At 42.0% G+C, this 20,512-nt stretch overlaps 1 protein-coding gene across 3 annotated transcripts in view; it reads right to left on the bottom strand.

The window, feature by feature from the left end:
• Positions 1-20,512, bottom strand: part of CHD7 (chromodomain helicase DNA binding protein 7) — a 185,988-nt gene that overhangs the window by 26,325 nt on the left and 139,151 nt on the right. For all 3 annotated transcript variants that reach the window (XM_045789040.2, XM_045789041.2, XM_045789034.2), the window contains exons 10-19: positions 19,145-19,282; positions 18,927-19,048; positions 18,329-18,572; positions 17,009-17,185; positions 12,055-12,198; positions 10,449-10,704; positions 4,683-4,893; positions 3,956-4,151; positions 3,503-3,670; positions 2,913-3,092 (exon numbers count right to left, since the gene is read on the bottom strand). In XM_045789040.2, coding sequence (XP_045644996.1) covers positions 2,913-3,092; positions 3,503-3,670; positions 3,956-4,151; positions 4,683-4,893; positions 10,449-10,704; positions 12,055-12,198; positions 17,009-17,185; positions 18,329-18,572; positions 18,927-19,048; positions 19,145-19,282 — 1,836 coding nt within the window. The remainder of the gene's footprint in view (positions 1-2,912; positions 3,093-3,502; positions 3,671-3,955; positions 4,152-4,682; positions 4,894-10,448; positions 10,705-12,054; positions 12,199-17,008; positions 17,186-18,328; positions 18,573-18,926; positions 19,049-19,144; positions 19,283-20,512) is intronic.

A 20,512-nucleotide genomic window follows, 5' to 3' on the forward strand; every position in this document is an offset into this window, starting at 1 on the left:
AAGGTCAAGCTGGTGAGGCAGGCAGAAACCAGGTCACGCAGGGCCTTGCACGTCCTGTTAATAGGGTTGGAACTCTATCCTGAGGTAGCTATGAACTCTTTCAAAATGGAAATAATCTCAAGATGGACACACTCCTATCCAAAGCCACCTGTTAGAGACATCACACTGATGTCCTGGGACGTGGGAGGGTGGAACAGGCTACTGCAGTGGTTGAGAGCGCAAGCTGCAAAGACTGACAACGGCTCCAGCAGAAGTGGAGAAAAGCAGTCTAGAAATACATTCTTTAAAAAGTAAAATGGAAGGAGCTAGAATCTAGGTGGATGTGAAGCATAGAGGAGGAGGTGGAGGAGAGGGAAGCCAAGAAAAAAACCTCAGCAGCCAACTCTGGCGTCTGCCCAGCATTAGTCAGGTGAAAAACCGGGGATGTGAGTGTGTGCACACAGAGAGTGGAGAGACAGGATGAGGAGTGTGGCTTTGCACACACCGGATGTGAAGTGCCTGTGAGGACAGAGAACAGAACCTGGAAAGGGGCTGAGAGATGTGAGAGAGAAGGTGCTGGGGCACAGAGCCCAGAGGAGGGAGCCTCCCAAGACTGAGTAGCTGGGACACCTGGATGTCCACAAGCAAAGGGAAGGAGACAGAGCCCTATCTCATACCGTACACAAAAATTCACTCAAAAGGGATCACAGACCTAAATGTAAGAGTGAAAACTATAAAACTCATAGAAGAAAACAGGAGCAAATCTTTGCGACCTTAGGTTAGACAACATATCAAAATCATGAACAATAAAAGGAAAAAAATGGGTAAACTGGACTTTACTTAAAATTTTTTATAAAGTTTTTATTTATTTATTAGAGCGAGAGAGAGAGCGAGCGCACGTGCACAAGCAGGGGGAGCGGCAGGCAGAGGCAGAGGAGAAGCAGACTCCCCGCTGAGCAGGGAACCCAGACACAGGACTCAATCCCAGGACCCTGAGATTGTGACCTGAGCCAAAGGCAGATGCTTAACCAACTGAGCCACCCAGGCGCCCAGGACTTCACTGAAATTAAACACCACTAACAAAAGACTAGGAGAGAGACAAACCATAAGAGACTCTTAATCTCAGGAAACAAACTTGAGGGTTGCTGGAGTGGAGGGGGCTGGGAGGGATGGGGTGGCTGGGTGATGGACACTGGAGAGTGTATGTGTTGTGGTAAGTGTGGTGTATTGTGTTAAGATTGATGAATCACAGACCCGTACCCCTGAAACAAATACTACATTATATGTTAATTAAAAAAAAAAAGACTAGGAGAAAATACTTGCAAATCGTTTTATCTAATGAGAAACTTTTATCCAGAATATATAAAGAATTCTTAATATTCAATAATAAAAGCCAAGTAACTCAAAAGATGAACAAAAAAAAGTGAACAGACATTTTCCCCAAAATGATACACTTATTGGCCAAGAAGCACAAGAAAAGATTCTCAGCAGCGCCAGAAACTGCAGCTCAAACCAGAGTGGGCTATTACTTCACATCACGGATATGGCTGCAATCAAGAAGTCAGAAAATAAAAAGTGTTGGTGAGGATATGGAGAAATGGAGCCCTCAAAGTCACTGCTGGTGTGAAGAAAAAAATGGTACGGTCACTAGACAGCCATCTGTCAGTTCCTCAAAGGGTTAAACACGGGGTTAACATATGACCCAGCAATTCTATTTACGGTACATACATAAGAGAAAGGAAAAGATATGGCCACATAAAAACCTGTCCATAAATGTCTGTAACAACATTCATAATAACTCCAAAGTGGAGACAACCCAAATTTCATTATCAACTAGTGAATGGACAAACAACCCCGATGCCCATTATCAACTGCTAAAAGAGGTACACCTGTATAATAGGAACAACGTTCGGCAAAAAAGGGGAAGGGACTGCGGACACACGCTACGACGCCGATGAATCTCAAAACCACTATGCTAAGTGAAGGAAGCCAGAAACAAAAGACCACATGGTGTATGATTCCATTTTATGACATGTCCAGAGTAGGCAAATCTACAGAGGCGGAAGTAGATTAGTGGCTGCAAGGACTTGGCAGGGGAGGGGCAGGGGAGGGGGAGAGGGAGAGGCTGACTGCTAAGGGGCAAGAGGTTCTGGGATGATGGAAATGCTCTGAACTTAGATGCGGTGATGGCAGCACACGTCTGCAAATACGGTAAAGACATTGAACTGTACACTCAAAATTGGTGCATTTTATGGTAAGTAAATAACATTTCAATAAAGCTGTTAAAAATAAAGGTGTAATGTGGGCCTGGGTGTGGATGGGTGGAACCACTTGCAGGGGAAGCCTCAGAAGGCACTCTCAGTCAAGCGGTGGGAAGGAAGGCTCCATGGTGACCTTCATCAGATCTGGTCTCCTGGAGGGGTGGGGGGAGGGGTGCAGGCTGGAAGCTGAAAACTAAGCAGAAAAGGAGGCGGTGGGGACAGCTGGTACAAACAACACTCAGGTGGATTTCAGCTGTGAAAGAAGGGTTACGGAGTTGTAGCTGGAGGGCAAAACAGATGAGAGGCTTTTTTAAGATAGGAGTGACTCAACTGTTCTTACAGGCTCGGTCAGGGATCACAATCTCAGGAAGCAAGATGATGTCAGAGCAGGAGCTCCGGAAGTGGGGAGGGTGGGGTCAAGGACACGGGAAGCAGATAGGAGGCCAAGGTGAGGGTGACTACCAGGGCCACACACAGAGAAGGGAATCCAAAACACACACAAAGAATCTTCTATGCATTAGGGGCTCCACAGGGAGGTCATAATTACTTTCTTAATTCTCAATTGCAAAACCAACGTTACGTATGCACATTGTGGGCACTTTATAAGGTCCTGCTTTAAGCGAACTCTACTGCACGTCTATAGAAAACCTGCCTCTTCAGATCAATTCGCACCTTAGCAAATGTGGAACCTTTCCCTTCAGACTCAATGGTGATAGTGTGGGTTCGCCGCAGGAGAATCTGATCGATGTCTTCTTCGCAGAACTTAGACCCTTCATCTTCCTCATCCATGAGTGCACCGTAGGCCCCTTTTCGTAGCAGATCCTCTATTTCTTTCTTGGAAAGTTGTTGTACCTGTTTTAGTGAGATATTTAAAAATCATTTAGAATTGAAATGTTTGTAGACGATACAAATGCTTCACTGTACTCAAAGAGGATTTTTTTTTTTTAAAGATTTTATTTATTTATTTGAGAGAGAGCGAGCAAGCACAGAGGGAGAATGAGAGGGAGAAGCAGACTCCCGTGCTGAGCAGGGATCCCGACGCGGGGCTCGATCCCAAGTGGAGCCAAAGGCAGACACTTAATCGACTGAGCCACCCAGACGCCCCTCAAGGAGGATAAACTGGACTCATAAAAGAGACAATGTGACAAAATAGGCTGAAAACAGTGAGGGTGAGAAGTGATTCGATGCTGGGTAATTTCTTCCTGTTAGCTAAGTCGCGTTACGGAGCCAGAATAAAGGCAGGCTGGGCGAGTGTGGATTACCCCATTGGTAGCGCTTTCTCTCCCACTCATGGACTGCAACACAGCTTTATCCAGGCCGAGCTTCAAACTCGCCTTGTCGAACATTTCCCTCTCGTAAGAATTCCTCGTAATCAGCCTGTAGATTTTCACAGATTTGCTCTGTCCTATTCTATGACATCGAGCCTGAGCCTGGAAGAAAAAGGAAATGAATGGCTACCAAAGAAGAAAAGACTCACGTGCCAGTTCCAATATGTAGAGGTGCAGTACAGAAGTTAACATACTAAGAAATGACCTTGACATTATTAGTACATTGGTTACTAACTTGGTCCATTTGCCCGATCAGGGGACACCGCCTGAGTGACGACACAACTTTAATTTACTGGTTTGACTGGGGATTCTTCATCATAGTGGAATGACTTAAAAAAAAAAAAAAAAAAAAAAAAAAGCATCGGGGCGATTTTCTTGTGTGTTTACCTGGAGATCGTTTTGGGGATTCCAGTCGGAATCGAAGATGATGCAGGTATCAGCAGCAGTAAGATTAATGCCTAAACCTCCCGCCCTTGTACACAGGAGGAAAACAAACCGGTCAGAATCAGGTTTGGAGAATCTGTCGATAGCTGCCTGGCGGAGATTCCCTCTCACTCTGCCGTCGATCCTTTCGTACGGGTACCTAGAAAACGGCAGGGTTAACAGGGAGGCCTGCCCCGTGGCTACGGCACGCTTGGTTCTTTTTGTAAAGCAAGTACTACAGCACGAGATATATATTACCTGAGTAATATTATTTATCAGAAATCACTTCAGAGCAAACAGGTTTTATTGCAGTTTGGGATGTAACTGGTGAAATGCTCAAAAACTAAATTTTATTTTACTTCCTAGCTAATATAAAATAACAAGACTTTTTAAAAAAGCTGACACCTCTAACAGTCAAATAACAAACAATTTTGATTTTAGGTAAGACCCATCTCCCCCAGTCAAATGAAAGAAATGGGAAATGAAATCGCCATCGAAAGTACACGGAGTCCTACTGCAGTTACCACATGGAGTAACGGCCGCATACGTCAGTAGTTTTTAAAGAAAGATGTGACACATTTCCCCCACTCCTTCCCCTCTATTATGAATGTCACTTTGAGGTGAGCCACTTGGAGCCCTCTGAAAGGTCATTTTTTATTTCCTTTTTACTCTTACGGCGCGGTGGCCTCACCGTCTTTGAATGAGGTAGTCTTCCAGTATGTCCAAGCAGCGCACCATCTGGGAAAAGATAAGCACCCTGTGGCCACCAGCCTTCAGTTTTGGCAGCAGCTTGTCAATCAGCACGAGCTTGCCAGCAGCCTGGATCATCGCCTGGAGCTGGAAATCTGGAGAGTCTGCATTGTGTGTTTCTTTAAACTCTTCCAAAATTTTCTCTTCAGCACCTGCAGAGATTGGACAGCATAACGTGAATACTGTAAAAGGTTTTTATTACTACAAACAATGAACTTGCTTTCAAAACCCACCGCTAACTACAGGAACCAGAGCGCCACATTCATGTTTATGAATATGAATCCGTCCACTTCCGGAAAGTCAGGTCTAACACAAAACCATGGAAGTATAAAAGGGATCAAAGTTTTAAGCACAACACATTTAAACATTTGGGGGGAAAAAAACCACATTTTCCAACAAACAAATGTTTGCTGTCTGTAGAAACTGAATTTCAACAACAGACTGTCAAGCCAGAAGTGGCAGAAACAAGCCAAGGGCCAGATACCTACAGAAAATTTGGAACCTAAATTGCTAAAGAAATGAAGAACTGTTTACTAGCTGAATATAAACACAAACAGCAAAATCTGTTCTGAAGCTAAGAAACAAGGGAATAGAGTTCTAATAACCACAGTGTCAGGGCAGTAGTTTTCGTAGATAACCGCATGTAAATACAGCCCAAAGGAGGGCAACAAAAGGGAATTCTTTTCTCTGGATAATTTTAAGGGATTTTTAGGGGTTCTGAACGACATCTTCTGTTGCAATCTCTGTCTCCCTCCAATAATCATTCTCAACTAATAGCTTCATGAGGTACAACAACTCTATCTTGAAGTAGCCAAAGCTTTTCAAGCATTTAAAAAACAACAGCAGCAAACCACCTTATCTCACATAAGGCTTCTACGCCCAGCCCTCTTTTTCTCCTAGTCTCGCGCAGATTTCCGCTTGCTCAAAGACTCGGGTGCATCAGAGAAGCCTCAAGAGAATGACGTCAGGAAAGAAGTGCTTACACCCCCGCCCCCCCCCCCCCCGGCAACCCCCAAACACACACAGGCTAAGCTCCCTTCAACTGCTTAGGTGGCTTAGCTAGAATTAGCCGACACCAGTCTGGCCTCCTCCCATCTTCGGAGTTAATCAGGCCAGAGCTGCTATGCTCAGCGCCTCTCCCTAAGGATGGGGGGTAGGGTCACCTATTCTTGAGAAAATACAAACAAACAAATCCACCTAATGGGATTGGTTCCCAGCTTTCAGCTGTGCCAGAAAGTGTAAACTATTCTTCTTACCAACGGTTTCAAACAAGTGTGTGAACTAACAATAAACGGGATGAGTATGCATAAATCTCAAAGGGGCCTTAAAGGGTAGGTGAGTTAGACCCCAAAGCCTCTAGGACAGAACTTCCACAAGCAGCGGCGGAAGCAAGAAAAGTGCTGTCCTATTTCCACTCGAAGGGCACCTGTGCAAATTAAGTTATGGCATGGTCACATATGCAGAAATACGGCTTGTTAATTATTAATCAGCAAAGAATCTTACTGACAAAGGATTAAAGTCACTTAATGTCCTCACCCAGGCACTATGGCCTCTGCAAAGCACACTGTTACTTGTGAGGAAGGGGGCCCGGCCCTAAATGCCAGCTGGGACAGAATCGCTAGTCCCTCACTACCTTTTCCACAGGAGTAAGAGGCTAATGCTCAGGACTCTTCTCTAAGTGGGGAAAAGGGGAAAGGTTTTAACCAGGAAAAGGGACAAACAAAATGCTGCTGAAGAGCATTAGCAGGAATGTTCTTGAATAAAGAATGTTCTTGAATAAACCCAAATAATATTTTTCAAAACATGAAATTTAGACATCTAGGTTCTGGATTCAGGACAAGAAGGCCCTCAGGAAATAGAGGAAACAGACTTAAGTCTATGTATTACATTAGGTCTTCTTAAAAAGTTTGTTCTTGTGCGATATAGTAAAAGTTTTTTTACAATTCAGAAATAGATTTTACTCCTGATATTTGGGTAGTTATTTTTTGTCTATATGAAAATTATAACTCAGAATCAAAATACAGTATATTAGTTTAAAACAAGCTAAGGGCCAATGAATGGTCTTCAAAAATGAAATAATGATTTTGACAAGATAAATATCCAACGTTTGAATAATTTCAGCTAAAAACTGAAAACACAAATAATTTCTCAAATTAGCAGAGAAATTTTTTCATTTTAAATTTATTCAGAGATGAGGAAAGTAACTTTGCTTTTTGATTGCTACTAATAATTTCTCATCGTATAAAGAATCGTCCAAATTAAAACACATTTGTTCTTACCTGACAAAAGCTACTGCTGAATTAATCAATCCAGCTCTGTTACGAATTCAAGGTTCTTAAAGTGGCAGCCAGTTTTAAAAAAAATCAGCAAACATATTTCCTATATGATTCTTCTAGCACTATACTTATTATGGCCAGATTGAAGGAAAGAAGTTCAGGGAAGGTGCTGGAGGAAAGCAATTTCTGCCTTCTGATGTCACAGCCAAAGTGTCCAAGTTTACCAATTATTTACCTTGATGTTAGATTTGTAAATATCAGTCTGAAAATTAACTGGAAATAGGTTATGATAAGCCAAAATACTTTGTTGACACTGCCCTAATTACTGTTCATGCTCCATTTCAAAATGTGTGTGTGTGGTGTCAAAGATAACTTGAAACGAGCGTGGAAGTCTTCTCCCTTAAACAGATGGTCACTGTGAGGACAGGAACTGCAATGTTAGCTAGCTATAACGAGAAGTTATTATCTAGCCAATGTCATCCAGCCACAAACAAGAAATTATTTTCTTCTGCAGATTACCAGAAAAAAAGTTAGTTTTGTATCTGAAATTCATTCCATCATGTAAGCTTCGGCTGACTTTCTTTCTGCCCACTTTTCTCTACACTCCTCCGACCCCCAACAATGACAACAAATGTCTCCTGGGTCACTCATAACCATTAGGGGACCCTGACCAAGTTTTCAACATCATTTGTACTCTCACACAGGGAACCTAACACTGGACATTCCATTCTATTGAAGCTTGGGCCAGTAATAGGAACTGCATTTACATTCCCCACTTACCCGCTTATCGGAGAGAGTAAAGCAACACTTACCAAGTGCTCACAGCGCACCCCAAACACTGTGCTAAGCCCTTAAGGCATTAACCCACATTTAAAGTATTACTTGGCTTGTGTTCCACCGTCATTCCTAATTTTCTTCCTTCTGCTTTGCTTCTATTACTGTATGTTACCAACTTACACGTACAGTTGCTTCTACTTTGCACAGTTACAGAAGCGTCATGCTTTCCTGAATTGAACTTTAGCTTGACCAGGGCTGCTTGGCTTTGCCACCACCCATACAAATGTCAGTTTAAACGGCCACACTGAACACGTCCTTGCATCAGCTCCATGCACGTGTGCAGGGTTAGCAGCACTTCAGTATGCTTTCTGCTCAGACTGTGGATGAGAATGCGCGGTGCGGCCGTGGAGCAACCTCCGGGAGGCCCAACATCCACACTGAGTGATGGGCAGTTCTAATGCCTAATGTGCATGTGGGGGTGTGTGTGCAGGTATCTTTTTTAACTACAACTTCTCAACATGAAGGCATATAAAGACACCTGCTTAAGAGATACCTCATGAACTGCAGGGACAGAAACGCCGACCCCAAGGTGTGCGCAATTAGGACAATGCCACAGACCCAACTCTTACAAGTCCCGAGAGACTCCCGGTGAACGATGAAGTATAGAAGATGACCCTGAAAAGCGATCAGCCAAGGAAGGGACCCACCAGCTGTGTTGGGGGTGGCGGGGGGGGGGGGGACGCGACGGGACACACGACTCCTCCCTCGAAATGTTCAGTGCATGTCACTGGCACGTAAGCAGACAAGGCAAACCTGACGGAGCTGCAAGCGGGTATGTGACAGCCACCCCTGAGGAAAACCCTCTCGCACGCATCCTGCTGGCAGCATTTCAGCTCTTTTGTGACTGCCCTCGCTTCCCCCTTGGAGGCTACTACTCCTCACTTTCTTTTGAGCAGATATTAAATGCAAGAGCGTGCGTGTGTCACACAAGCACCTGCGCTTTACTCATACCACCAGTCACCCTAAGCCCCAACTCCAGCTCCCCAACTCCAGAACAGGCTGGTTGACACTCCCCGTATGGCCTTACAGGCTCTTCAACCCATGGTGATTAGTAGGCTGGCCGCAGTAAACTTATAATCATCATGCACAATACCCTCTTTGGAAGACAAAGCTAAAAAGCACAAGTTGTAGAAGGAAACTCATCGATGTCATGCCACAGCAATGATCTCAGGGGCTACAATGAGGCGGTCTTACAGGTGTGGACCCCTCTGTCATCTAATAATAGGAACTTGTGGGTCTGAGGTAGCTGACAGGTGTGTCAGTCAGGAACGGGGGGGGGGGGTGGGTGGGGGCAGGAATCAGGAACTCTTTAAATTAGCTGCCCTTGAACTTCGTGGGTTGTGATAAAGACAACACCAAGCTTTGTTCCTACTCCCCTGGAAAGAAACCTAACTGCATTGCTGGCCCATTAAATATAGTGCACAAACACCCCAACTTGGCCAGCCATCACCTTTCTTTTACCCATATGAACTCTGGCCAGGACAGCAGGCAGCAAGAGCATCCAAGCAGGACTTTCTGCTTATATGTCTTTCCTGCTTCCTCCCATCTGTTTTATACGATGTTGCCAGATCAATCATCCCGAATCATTTCTCAGCTCAAACACTAGCCATGGTTCTCCACTGTCTGCAGACGAAATCCAAAAATCCCATGGCCTGGCCTTTAAGGCTTCCCACAGCAAGGTCCTAGTATGTGCCTGACGTTCACTGCCCCACTGTTTCTGACAAGGACTTTACACTTTGGGTAAGTTCCCCTTTGTTTTCCTGTCTCTCTGTCTTTGCTCATGTTATGACATCAGCCTAAATGCCCTTCCTTTTTCTGACCCTGACTGGCAAACTCCGTCCTACCCCCGTATGCCTGTCTCAATGCCATCGCTCTCTCTGTGGCTTCTCTTGTCTCCAGCCCTGACAAGCCTGAAGGCTCCCGTACCCTCCAGAGTGTCCCACACAGCCCAGACACGTGATACTTATCAATTTAATGATTTTTGGAAGTACATAATACAGGTTTTTACTCAAATCAGTTACATGACACTGTCAATTTAGTTAAGAAAACAGGAAGACCATAACAGTAACAGAAACAAACTGTTATCAAAGTTTTAAAATGATCTCCCCTTCTTAGGGAATAGGTCCTCGAGGTCTCTAGACTGAAATTCTCTTACCAAAGTCTCCAGACAGCTGCCAGCTGCCTTCTCTCACCAGTTCCTCTTTAACTTCTCTGATTTACACACACACACACACACACACACACACACACACACACACAGCAAGAAAGTCTCAATTGAAGCTAATCTCTCTTTAACTGTTAGCACTTTTGATGATTTTTAGGCATGAGCACCAACACCTCCTTCTGAGGGGTGGAGAACAGAGGCAGGGCAGTATGAGAACGGCGAGCTGAGGTCCGGTGGCAGGGATCAGCAGGGGCAATGTCGCTCGCCTGCAGCCAGCACGGATGGAGGCGTCACGAAGAACAGCAAGCTGGCGAAACCCATGTTAGGATGACAGGACCCAGTAATGACCACAAACCACCAAATCATCCGTCGGGAGGGAGAAAAGAACTTCTGGAGTCATTTAAACATGCTGACTGGTGCACAGGCTTACCGTTAATAAGGTATGGATGATTGCAGCACTTCCGTAATTCCATCATAGTGTTTAAAAGGTTAGGTACGTTAGCTTGACCACCACCTTTGGAGAGAAATGTGAAATTCTTCTCAAGGATGGCTCGGTAATATTTCTTCTGAATGTTTGTTAGCTCAACTTCAATAATAGTTTCTTCTTTGGGGGCCAAGTTCTTTTCCACATCCTCCTTGAGACGTCGCAACATCATTGGCTTTAGAATCGCCTGGAGTTTTTGCACCTAAAAAAGGACCTTAAATAAATACTGGTATCGTGATTCGCTTGCACATTAAAACATATTCTAACGTGAAAAATCAGGATTATCGTATTCATTTACCATTGGTTTTCATTTATCAAAGTAGGGTATGAAGGCACTGACCTCTCAGCTTTCATGACAAAAGTGCATGAAGGTTGAATGAGTCTGCATTAAATGGCCTATTTCAGCTGCCCAGGAGCCCGAACAGCCAGAAGGCCTGACAAGCACACAGCAGAAAAGAACCCAACTTATTTTTTCAGCTTTCCCTTCTGTTTGTCTTAAGCCACAGGGATGATGAGGAAGAGGGAAGAGGTGATGTCACGGGAGAGCTATGCTTCAGTTCCCTTCCCTTCTGGAAAGAGCTAATAGAATGAGTAGGCCAGGAGTTACCTACTCCCTGCAGCAACAAGCAAGCAGAGACGTCACTCTCTGGTTCTCGTTTCTGTTGACTGGCAATAGGATATACAGCACACAAGATAGCTGTTATCTTAAGAAAGCAAAAACCAAAACAAAACAGACTTCACTCTGAACTAAACTAAGAGGTTAGACAGTAAAGTGTGGAGGGGCGGACATAACGACCAAGACTGCAAGCATAGCTCCATATCTGTTTCAAAAACAGTATAATAATAAATACCCACATAACTCTTGGTATTCAATAATCAACTGCTTTTCGCACACAATACCTCATTTATTTCTCACAGAAATCCTGTGCAGTAGTTTAAATGAAAGTATGCAGACTCAGAAAAGTAAGCAATGTGACCAAGTATACACAGCTAAAAAATAAGACTAGAATCCCAAAACTCTAGGTGGCAAATAACTACAAGTTCCCATGGCTTCTGACACTGTGCTTAGAAGTATACACAGCAGGGACGCCTGGGTGGCTCAGCCGGCTTGGCGTCTGCCTTCGGGTCAGGTCATGATCCCAGGGTCCTGGGATCGAGCCCCGAATCAGGCTTCCTGCTCAGCAGGGAGCCTGCTTCTCCCTCTCCTCTAATAAATAAAATCTTAAAAAAAAAAAAAAAAAAAAGGTAGACAAAGCAAAATCATCGACCTGAACAGCACAGCAGTCTCTGAAAATTATACAAACAGGTTAAGTAACCTCTCCCAACAAATCTCAACAGCCTTCATGAGGGCAAACAGACCAAAAAAACAAGAAAACTTCCATAATGAAGACTCGGAATGCCCAAGGAAAGGAGATAAAAAGCTCACTTGAGTACTACGCGAGAAAAAAGATATAGTTTACATTTTTAAATAGCTAAATAGCAATGCTTTGCGCCATTTCATGGGTTAATCTTCAATTACATGACTAAAGTATGGAGTAGACGTGATAAGTACCTGTTCTTCTGTTTTCAGATCACCAAATTCTTGCATAAAGGTGGTTTCTGAAGGGAAGCGACTTGGTTCCAAGAAATGAAGCAAGCTGAAGAGCTCTTCCACAGTGTTCTGTAGTGGGGTCCCCGTCAGCAGCACTTTGTGTTCCTATAGGACACAAGGAGAGCAACTGAGCAAGTCGTAACAGAAACAGTTTCCTAAAATTAAAGCCTCTCTCCTGGGGTGCCTGGGTAGCTCAGTGGGTCGAGTCTCCAACTCTTGGTTTCGGCTCGGGTCGTGTTCTCAGGGAACGTGGGACTGGGGCCCGGACGGACTCTGCGCTTAGTGCAGAGTCTGCTTGAGAGTCTCCCCATCTCCCTCCCCCTTTGTCGCATGTGTGCACGTCCATGCACACGCTAATAAATAAAATCTTAAATAAATAAATAAATAAATAAAACCAAAGCTTCTCTCTAGGTATCCATTTCCATATGTCTCATTAATCCTAACTCAGCACCCACCATACGTAAAGGTAGGGGGCAAAGGCAGAGACACAAGAAAAACATGGGCCCTGCTTCAGACAACACGTGGTGCGGGCTCTCTAGAACGTGGCAGACCCCGTAAACATGTCATGCCATTTCATTTCTTCCTGGGGTTCTTAGGTCAACATTTTTGTGCCATGGCTTTGCAAGTCTCCTGAGACCCAATGCTTTTTTCTCCACCGAAGTTTTTTTCCTAAAATCCCTAGACTCAGAGAAAGCTCACATGCTTCTTTCTGTTCTCTACAGGAACAGCACTCTCTTCTCCCCATCTGCTTCCTGCATGACTCACTTTAGAGACAAAAGAAGTTCTTCTACATGCAACAGCATATGAAAAACTATTTTGTTCTGCAAAAATTTCAAACTAGCGAAGAGGTCAGCTTGGTTTTAAATACCACAATCACTTTTTTTTTTTTTTTTTTAAAGCAGATGCTATTTCTAACTTTGTTTCTTTGAACCAAGTTAGGTTGTTTCTTTAAACTAATTCTTCCTGTTTACGAGCTCTTGCTCCAGCCTTCCTTATGCATCTGTACCCTTGTCTTTGTATTTTACAGATCCAACATAGAGAGAGGGGCTACTTCTCAGTTTCAATGATGGTGAGTTTATTAATCTTAAGGGCCTTATGATTTAACATTTTGTTTGGCCATCTGAAACAGTACAGCGAATAAAACTACTTCAGAAAGTGACCCTACCTTCTAGTAGGTTCAAAAGCGATTATTCTGACTTAATGTGAAATCTGAAAAGAGTTGGTTGCCAAGCAGAGAGTATATGCTCAGTAAACACCAGATAAATGGTATAACTAGGGTTAAGGACATGCTAATTTTTGTAACATTCACCATGTCTTATATGTCAATGAAGCTCTTTGAAAGTAAGGTAAAGCAGTTCAATTTGCTTTTCTTCTTTTCTCCCTTTTGAATAAAGATGTCTCTCAGGAAGATACACAGATTACCATCATCTTCAGACTCATTAAATTCATAGAGTAAGGAGTTTGCAAATCAGTTCAAGATTTTCTAATATAGGGGAGCCTGGGTGGCTCAGCCTGACTCTTTTTTTTTTTTCTTTTTTAAAGATTTTATTTATTTATGTGACAGAGAGACAGCCAGCGAGAGAGGGAACACAAGCAGGGGGAGTGGGAGAGGAAGAAGCAGGCTCCCAGCGGAGGAGCCTGATGTGGGGGCTCGATCCCGGAATGCCGGGATCACGCCCTGAGCCGAAGGCAGACGCTTAACGACTGCGCTACCCAGGCGCCCCTCAGCCTGACTCTTGGTTTTGGCTCAGGTCATGATCTCAGAGTTGTGAGATCGAGGCCTGCGCTGGGCTCTACACTGGGTGTGGAGTCTGCTTGAGAGTCACCCTCTCCCCTACATGTCTCTCAAAAAAAAAAAAAAAATCTAATATTTAACCATACTGGTGGGTAACATGGGCCACAGTCCCTGACATATTTCGGTTCTGAATTACCTTTATACAGGAATTTTTTAAACTGTCACAGACTCAGGAAAGAGCTATATTGATACTAAAGATTGTCTCCCAGTTTTCTTCTATCCCTTATGATTGAGCTAAATCCTTAACCTCTAAACAAATAATTCAGAAAAAGCCTTTCAACTTACTCATTTCAAAATAAATATATTTGAAAAAAGGAAAGGGACTCTTTTTTTTTTTAAGTTGAACACGGGACTTAAACTCACAATTCTGAGATTAAGACCTGAGCAGAGATCAAGAGTCAGACACAACCAACTGAGCCACCCAGGTGCCCTGAGAGGGACTCCTTTTTTATGCTGCTTTCCCTCAAGGGCTGTTTAAAGCCAGTTATCCCAAACGGTTACACACATGACATTTTTGTAAGGTTACATATGAGCAGTGGAATCAAACCAGGTTTCCATTTGAAAGTAACTGTGAAATAACATGTGATTAATACACAGAGTGTCACAGAATGTCCTGTGAGAGACTAAAAGGCTAGCAGGCTTATCACCTCCAAGCTCAACTATGTCAGCAAATCTGCTTTTGGCTTGAAAACATTCCCGTTCTTTTTAGCTCTGCTGGAGCGATGACCATTTACTTTCATTTCAGCAGACTCTTTAATTTGCGTGAGGCCTCCTGACAATGAAAGACGAGATGACAGAATCAATGAAGAGCTACTACCACCCCCAGAGAATCCCCTCCTTGTCACCGAGGGACAAGGAGATGGCTTTGCTTTCCAGAGCTCCTGCGGAGGATGGTGAAGACCATGAATGTCCCTCTATGAATCATCTTCACAAGCATTTCCTTCGTGAGGGGAGAGCTGGAGACGCTCACTGGTCTTCTCTTTCTGCAAATGCACTTGGAACACGATCGTCAGCAAGTGCACCTTCGTCCTAACTGAGCCTAGTGCAGCGTTCCCTCTGACCTGCTCTGCAGCTGGATTAATGTACTGATCGTTACTTTCACTGTGACCTATTCCAGGAAAGCAGCATAAAAACTGGCTAGTGTGTAAGTTCTCATGGTGTTTAGTGTCAGTAAGGATTTAAAGGCCAACCAATGAGTTGTTCAGAATTAGACAAATACAACTGCATTCTAATTCTAAACAATGGTACTGTGTTTCATCTTGAAAACATCTCTTCTAAGATTAAGATTCTTGAACATCAGAAAAACAATTCCTTTGTTCATCTGCTTCTCAGAGATTCCCAGTGGATGAGCCGAGAATGAGTTACAGGCATGCAAGTCCTTGAGGCAGCCAGCAGGGCTGGGAGTCAGGATCCCAGGGCTGGTCACCTATGGCAGTGGGCAGCATTCTCAGCCTGCCCCACTATGACATACTGTCGTGGTACACACAGAATACTACCCCTTTCCAGATGTGCCATTATGTGAAAAAAGGTTAGGGAACACTGCAGTATGTAACAGAAAAATTATCTGGATAAGAGATTCTAATCTATTAATGAAGTGTTACTATAAACAACAGAAAATCGTTTCACGTCTTCCGATGACAATTAGACCGCAGGATGTGGACAGCATTTAACTCATCCGAACGCACCAATGGAGGACTGTTTTGCAGTAAGAATTGACTGCCTGGGAGTACATAAACTAATAACAGGAAACAACTCAGATAAGCTCAGGTGACTAAGCCTTCAGAAAAATGGTAGTCTGTCTTTTCTGTGGACCATTGTGAAGATGGGTTCCCACTCAGTATCTCATGAACACTCACATTGCCTGCTCAAGTGCTACCTGCAGAGACCAGATACAGTTGTGGGGTTCCTCTCTTCTGCACACTCAGCTATGGCTTCACAACTAGTCACTGTTTCTACACGTTCTCCTTTCTTTTGTGGATTGGTCACCAAATAATATAAACTGATTTGAGAAAGGTCTTAGGATGGGAAATCCCATCCTTAATAGGATAACTCAGTCAGACCTTTTCCCTTTAAACAAAACTAGATTTTGTTTGTTTTTAATTAAAAGAATCGCTGGCTAATGAATAAAAGAAGTTGCTTCAAAGAACCAGCTGCAACAGAAAGCTTTTAAGTGTTCTTTTTGGTAGTACCAGTCTTCAGTAAAAAAAATTTATAGCCATGAACGTATAGAATGTCTTCCCATCTCAAACTCTCAATTAACAAGAGATCAAATTAATCTACAGAAGTCAAAATCAAAGAGATTTTAAAAATCTTTTGCACTTTTTAAAAACTCAGCAAAACATCCAAGACATACTGAATGACAGTAACATCGCTTTTAAAATGTACATTAAAAATGAAAACAAGTGATCAAAACCCACCTTGCAAACTACAGAGAACAAAGAGGTCTGAGGATGACTGAAGTCATGTAATAATTTCTGCTAGGAAACCAAACACACAGAAGCATGGAACAGAAAATCAATCAAATCCTACCACCTCTACATTATCCCATAACACTCCTAGTGAAAACAATCTAGAAAAACCTAATCAGAAAAACCTGACCACCTCTTAGGAAGCAGACAGTGTGGTGTAAAACTCCACATCAAATTCAAGGTCTTGTCCTGCTCCACACTTCTAAGTGTCTGTGTGAACTTGACCAATTCCAGGTATTAACCCATACAAAGAACTTGCATCTACAAGTCCTACTGGATCCAGTGTGCCAAAACCGTTGAGCCCTGGAATACAACTTCATTATCATCACTGGGCCAAAGCCTGGCCCACCAGTTTATGAAATGGCAGCATCAATTAACAAAAGGGAAAAGCAAATATCTGAAACTCATTTCAGTGAAAATATCCTGACTATACCCTACTGTCATAAAATCATGCCCAGACACCAGCCAACAATATGAGAATCAAGAACAGCAGCAACATTTGAGGCACTAAAAGCTCAGGAGGTTATAGCACCGTATCTGACAGGCTTTGCAAACACCCTACGTGGGCATCAGTCACATGCAGAGCAGCGGGAACACTGAGTCAGGACCGATTCTGTTCGGGTTCAATGGAATCATCAATATGATCACTGACCAAGTCCATCATCTTGAGCCCCTCCAGCAGCTTGCAGTTCCTATTCTTCAGCCTGTGGGCTTCATCAATGACTACACAGCGCCATGGAATATTCCGCAGCTCAGGACAATCCGTCAAAATCATCTCAAATGTAGTGATGATGGCATGAAACTTATAGGACCCCTTTATCACTCGACCCTATGAGAACAGTTCTAAATTATTATTTAGCATTAGAGATTACACTGACTTTGATTAATAAATAGCATAAAACAGATGTTTTTATCTTTTGGGGACATCTTTATTTTCGGCAACACTTGTATTTTGTTTTCCAGGGAAGATTTTAAAACCTTTTCCTTTTTAAAGAAATTTGAAAATCCTTAGTAAAATCTCCTATCCAATTTCCCTACAGATCAGACGAAGTAAAGTGCCACTGAGTGCGGTCATTCTAGGTACATCCTAGTGACCCCAAAAAGGTGAAAAGCCAAGGGGATTATGTACTAAGGTAGCTTTTAAGAACTTTTTTACTGTTTAAAACCATTCGGTTTTTTTTTTTTTTACTTCTGTAACTTATTTTTTAGTCTTGAAGTGCTAAAATGAAAAAAAAAACACATTCACTTAAGGTAGAACTTATAACCATCTCTCAAATCTAGAGATAAATACCAAAATAGATTTCAATATTTTTCTACTTGAAGTATTTAATTGTAGATCTTATACTTAAAGCAAACCTATAAAACGCAACTCTGTCCTATTTCCAGTAATAGGACGTCTACTTATCACCTACAACTTAAAATTATGTTAGCAGATACTACTCTTCCTTGTCATTTATAATGCTTCACTGTCAGTATCATAGAATAACTGTATACAGGTAACAAGAATAAGTAAAAATTTATACTAAGTGCTACTAAGAGTCAGAGCAGAAGTTCTTCCCTTTGGGTGTATTTTGCTCAACATTGCATGCCTAATTAATTTTTACTTCTAGTAATAGTTTAACAAAATACTCTTTCCACTTACATTTAATAACACCATTTTTTGTTTAGCTTTTTTTTAGGCTTGCAAAATAAAACCAATTAGTGTATCAAAATATTAAATGATTTTCCATAGTCACCCAAGGTAAAAAATATTTCATTTATTCTTATCAGATAATCAGAACAACCAAAGCTATACAAAATAGCTGTTATTTATAAGATTCGAAAATATAACACAAATGGGTAAGGAATCTAAAGCAAATTTCTCAATTTTATAAAATCCAGACCTTCCCCCAAAATGTCTGAGACCATTTTAACATCCAGTACCTTAAAACATACATAATAGGCATAAAGAATACCATTTGTGACGTTTTACCTGGGGATCTTTGAAGTACATTTCATACAACTGAATGGTCCGACGACTAGCTTGACTCCCATGATACACAACCACGTTCAACTCTGTCCAGGTACGGAATTCCCTTTCCCAGTTGGGGATTGTGGACAATGGGGCAATTACTAAAAAAGGGCCATGGATTCCTTTCAAATATATCTCATAGAGAAATGTAATGGACTGGATAGTTTTTCCCAAACCCATTTCATCTGCTAAAATGCAGTTTCGCCTTTAAGAAGGAAATAAAACATGAAAAGTTTAATAAGTACAGGTATTACACACTGCTTTCTTTTAGAACATATATTATTATAATCACAAATGCGGATCTCAAATGTTCTCTCTTCAACAAAATACATTTTCAAACAAAATCCTCTAAGGCATAAAAATTACTTCTACATACTTCTACCAATATCTCTGTATTAATGTCTGTTGGATAAATATTAAGCATATTTCCAATCCTGGCTGTTTTTCATAGTTCTTATTAGAGATTAAAGCGTGACATTATTTGATTAATATTTTCAATGACTACAAAGCAAAACAGCCATAGGCTTCTTAAAAGTGAAGAAAAACATGCTTTACATACATGTTGTACCAATTGAAAAGTAGCCAGTTTACTCCCTCCAACTGGTATTCCCTGAGTTTGTTATTGTTTTTGTACTCCCTGGAACTCTCCGATTTCTTCCAATCATCAGCAGGAGGTCGCTCCTGTTTCAAATATAGTAAATCCCATTAGTGGTTTCTCCAAGACCACACCACCATGCTATTTTCAAATTAAATCCTTCACCATTAGCCAAGTCTTACCACACGCTCTGTTTCTGGCTCCCTGGACATGAGTTTCTCAAACTCTTCGATCTTCGCTTGATCTATGTCCTGCCGTAGCTCCCACGTGCTGTCTTCATAAGGCAGGGAGCACCATTTCACCAGGTAGTGAGTCACAGGCTGGGCCAGGTTTAAATAAATTAGAATTGGATTCATTTGATCAAAACACACACATACACATTACTTATTGATAGACACTACCCCAGCAACAGTAAGAATGAGTTGGTAGAAGCTTATTTAAAACTGCAACTGTTACACGGTCATTCCTAGTTAACAGTATCAAGCATAAACTGGAAATAATGTTACTGGGTATCAGCAGAACAAGCTAATTTTTATCTAATTCACTGCTGTGTTCAAAAGCCCAAAAATGTAAAGAAACAGTCTGTAAATAACACAGCTTAATTTAAGCCTTATTATCTGATCAAATCATTTATCAGGTGTCTGATTCAGACTTATATGGTAAATCACCATAGTATATTTACATTATCGGCTAGTTTCTTAAAGAACGAGAAACAAGCTTGAATTTATTAGTATTTCTACCTTTTTCTTAAAGAGAGAGGTACTGTTTGTACCCAATCACGTTAAAATAAAGCGTTTGAGGGGCGCCTGGCTGGCTCAGTCGGAAGAGCATGCAACTCTTCATCTCAGGGTTGTAAATTTGGAGCCCACCATGTTGGGTGTAGAGATTATTTAATTAAAACTTTAAAAAAATAAAAAAATAAAAAATAAAGTGAGCTTTCATAGATGGGAGAACAAAATATTTTGAGTAATGCAGATCAATAGGATTTCCTTTGTCTTTCTTCTAGAAAAAACTTGGGTTGTCAACCTTCACTTTCAAGACTAAGGTACACTGACCTGGTTGTGATGTTAAAAACATTCACTGTACTACATAAATATGTGATAAAACAATTTTTTTCAAGTACAGCTAAGTAAAGCTAGAAAAGTGAACATCACATTACAGACGTGGTCCTTGAAACATCATGGACTTCATGATACAGCGTTTGGAAAAAAATGGGAGTTCACTGCAGACTCTCACTAGATAAGCAAGTCTAAACATTTTATATAAAACTTAATTTACACAAAGCAGCCAGGAATGAAAGAATTCATGGTGGGTGCATATATCATTACTGAGACAATATGCTCAGGAAGGCACTAGCCTTGTCTTCACTCTCACTGCCCTAATCGATTGGCCTTTACAACCTCACAGTGTTTTGCAAAGCAACATGAGAAATGCCAAGATCTCATAAAGAGAATTATTTTACATTGTCCTCTGTGCACTATATTAAATGAGGTTCATCAACTTCACTAAGGATGTACAATGTTAAGTAACATTAAATTCCATTCTGCTAC

The sequence above is a fragment of the Ursus americanus genome, chromosome 9 (assembly GCF_024610735.1).
Source record: "Ursus americanus isolate L20-20 chromosome 9, mUrsAme1.1.p, whole genome shotgun sequence".
Taxonomy (NCBI): Eukaryota; Metazoa; Chordata; class Mammalia; order Carnivora; family Ursidae; genus Ursus; species Ursus americanus.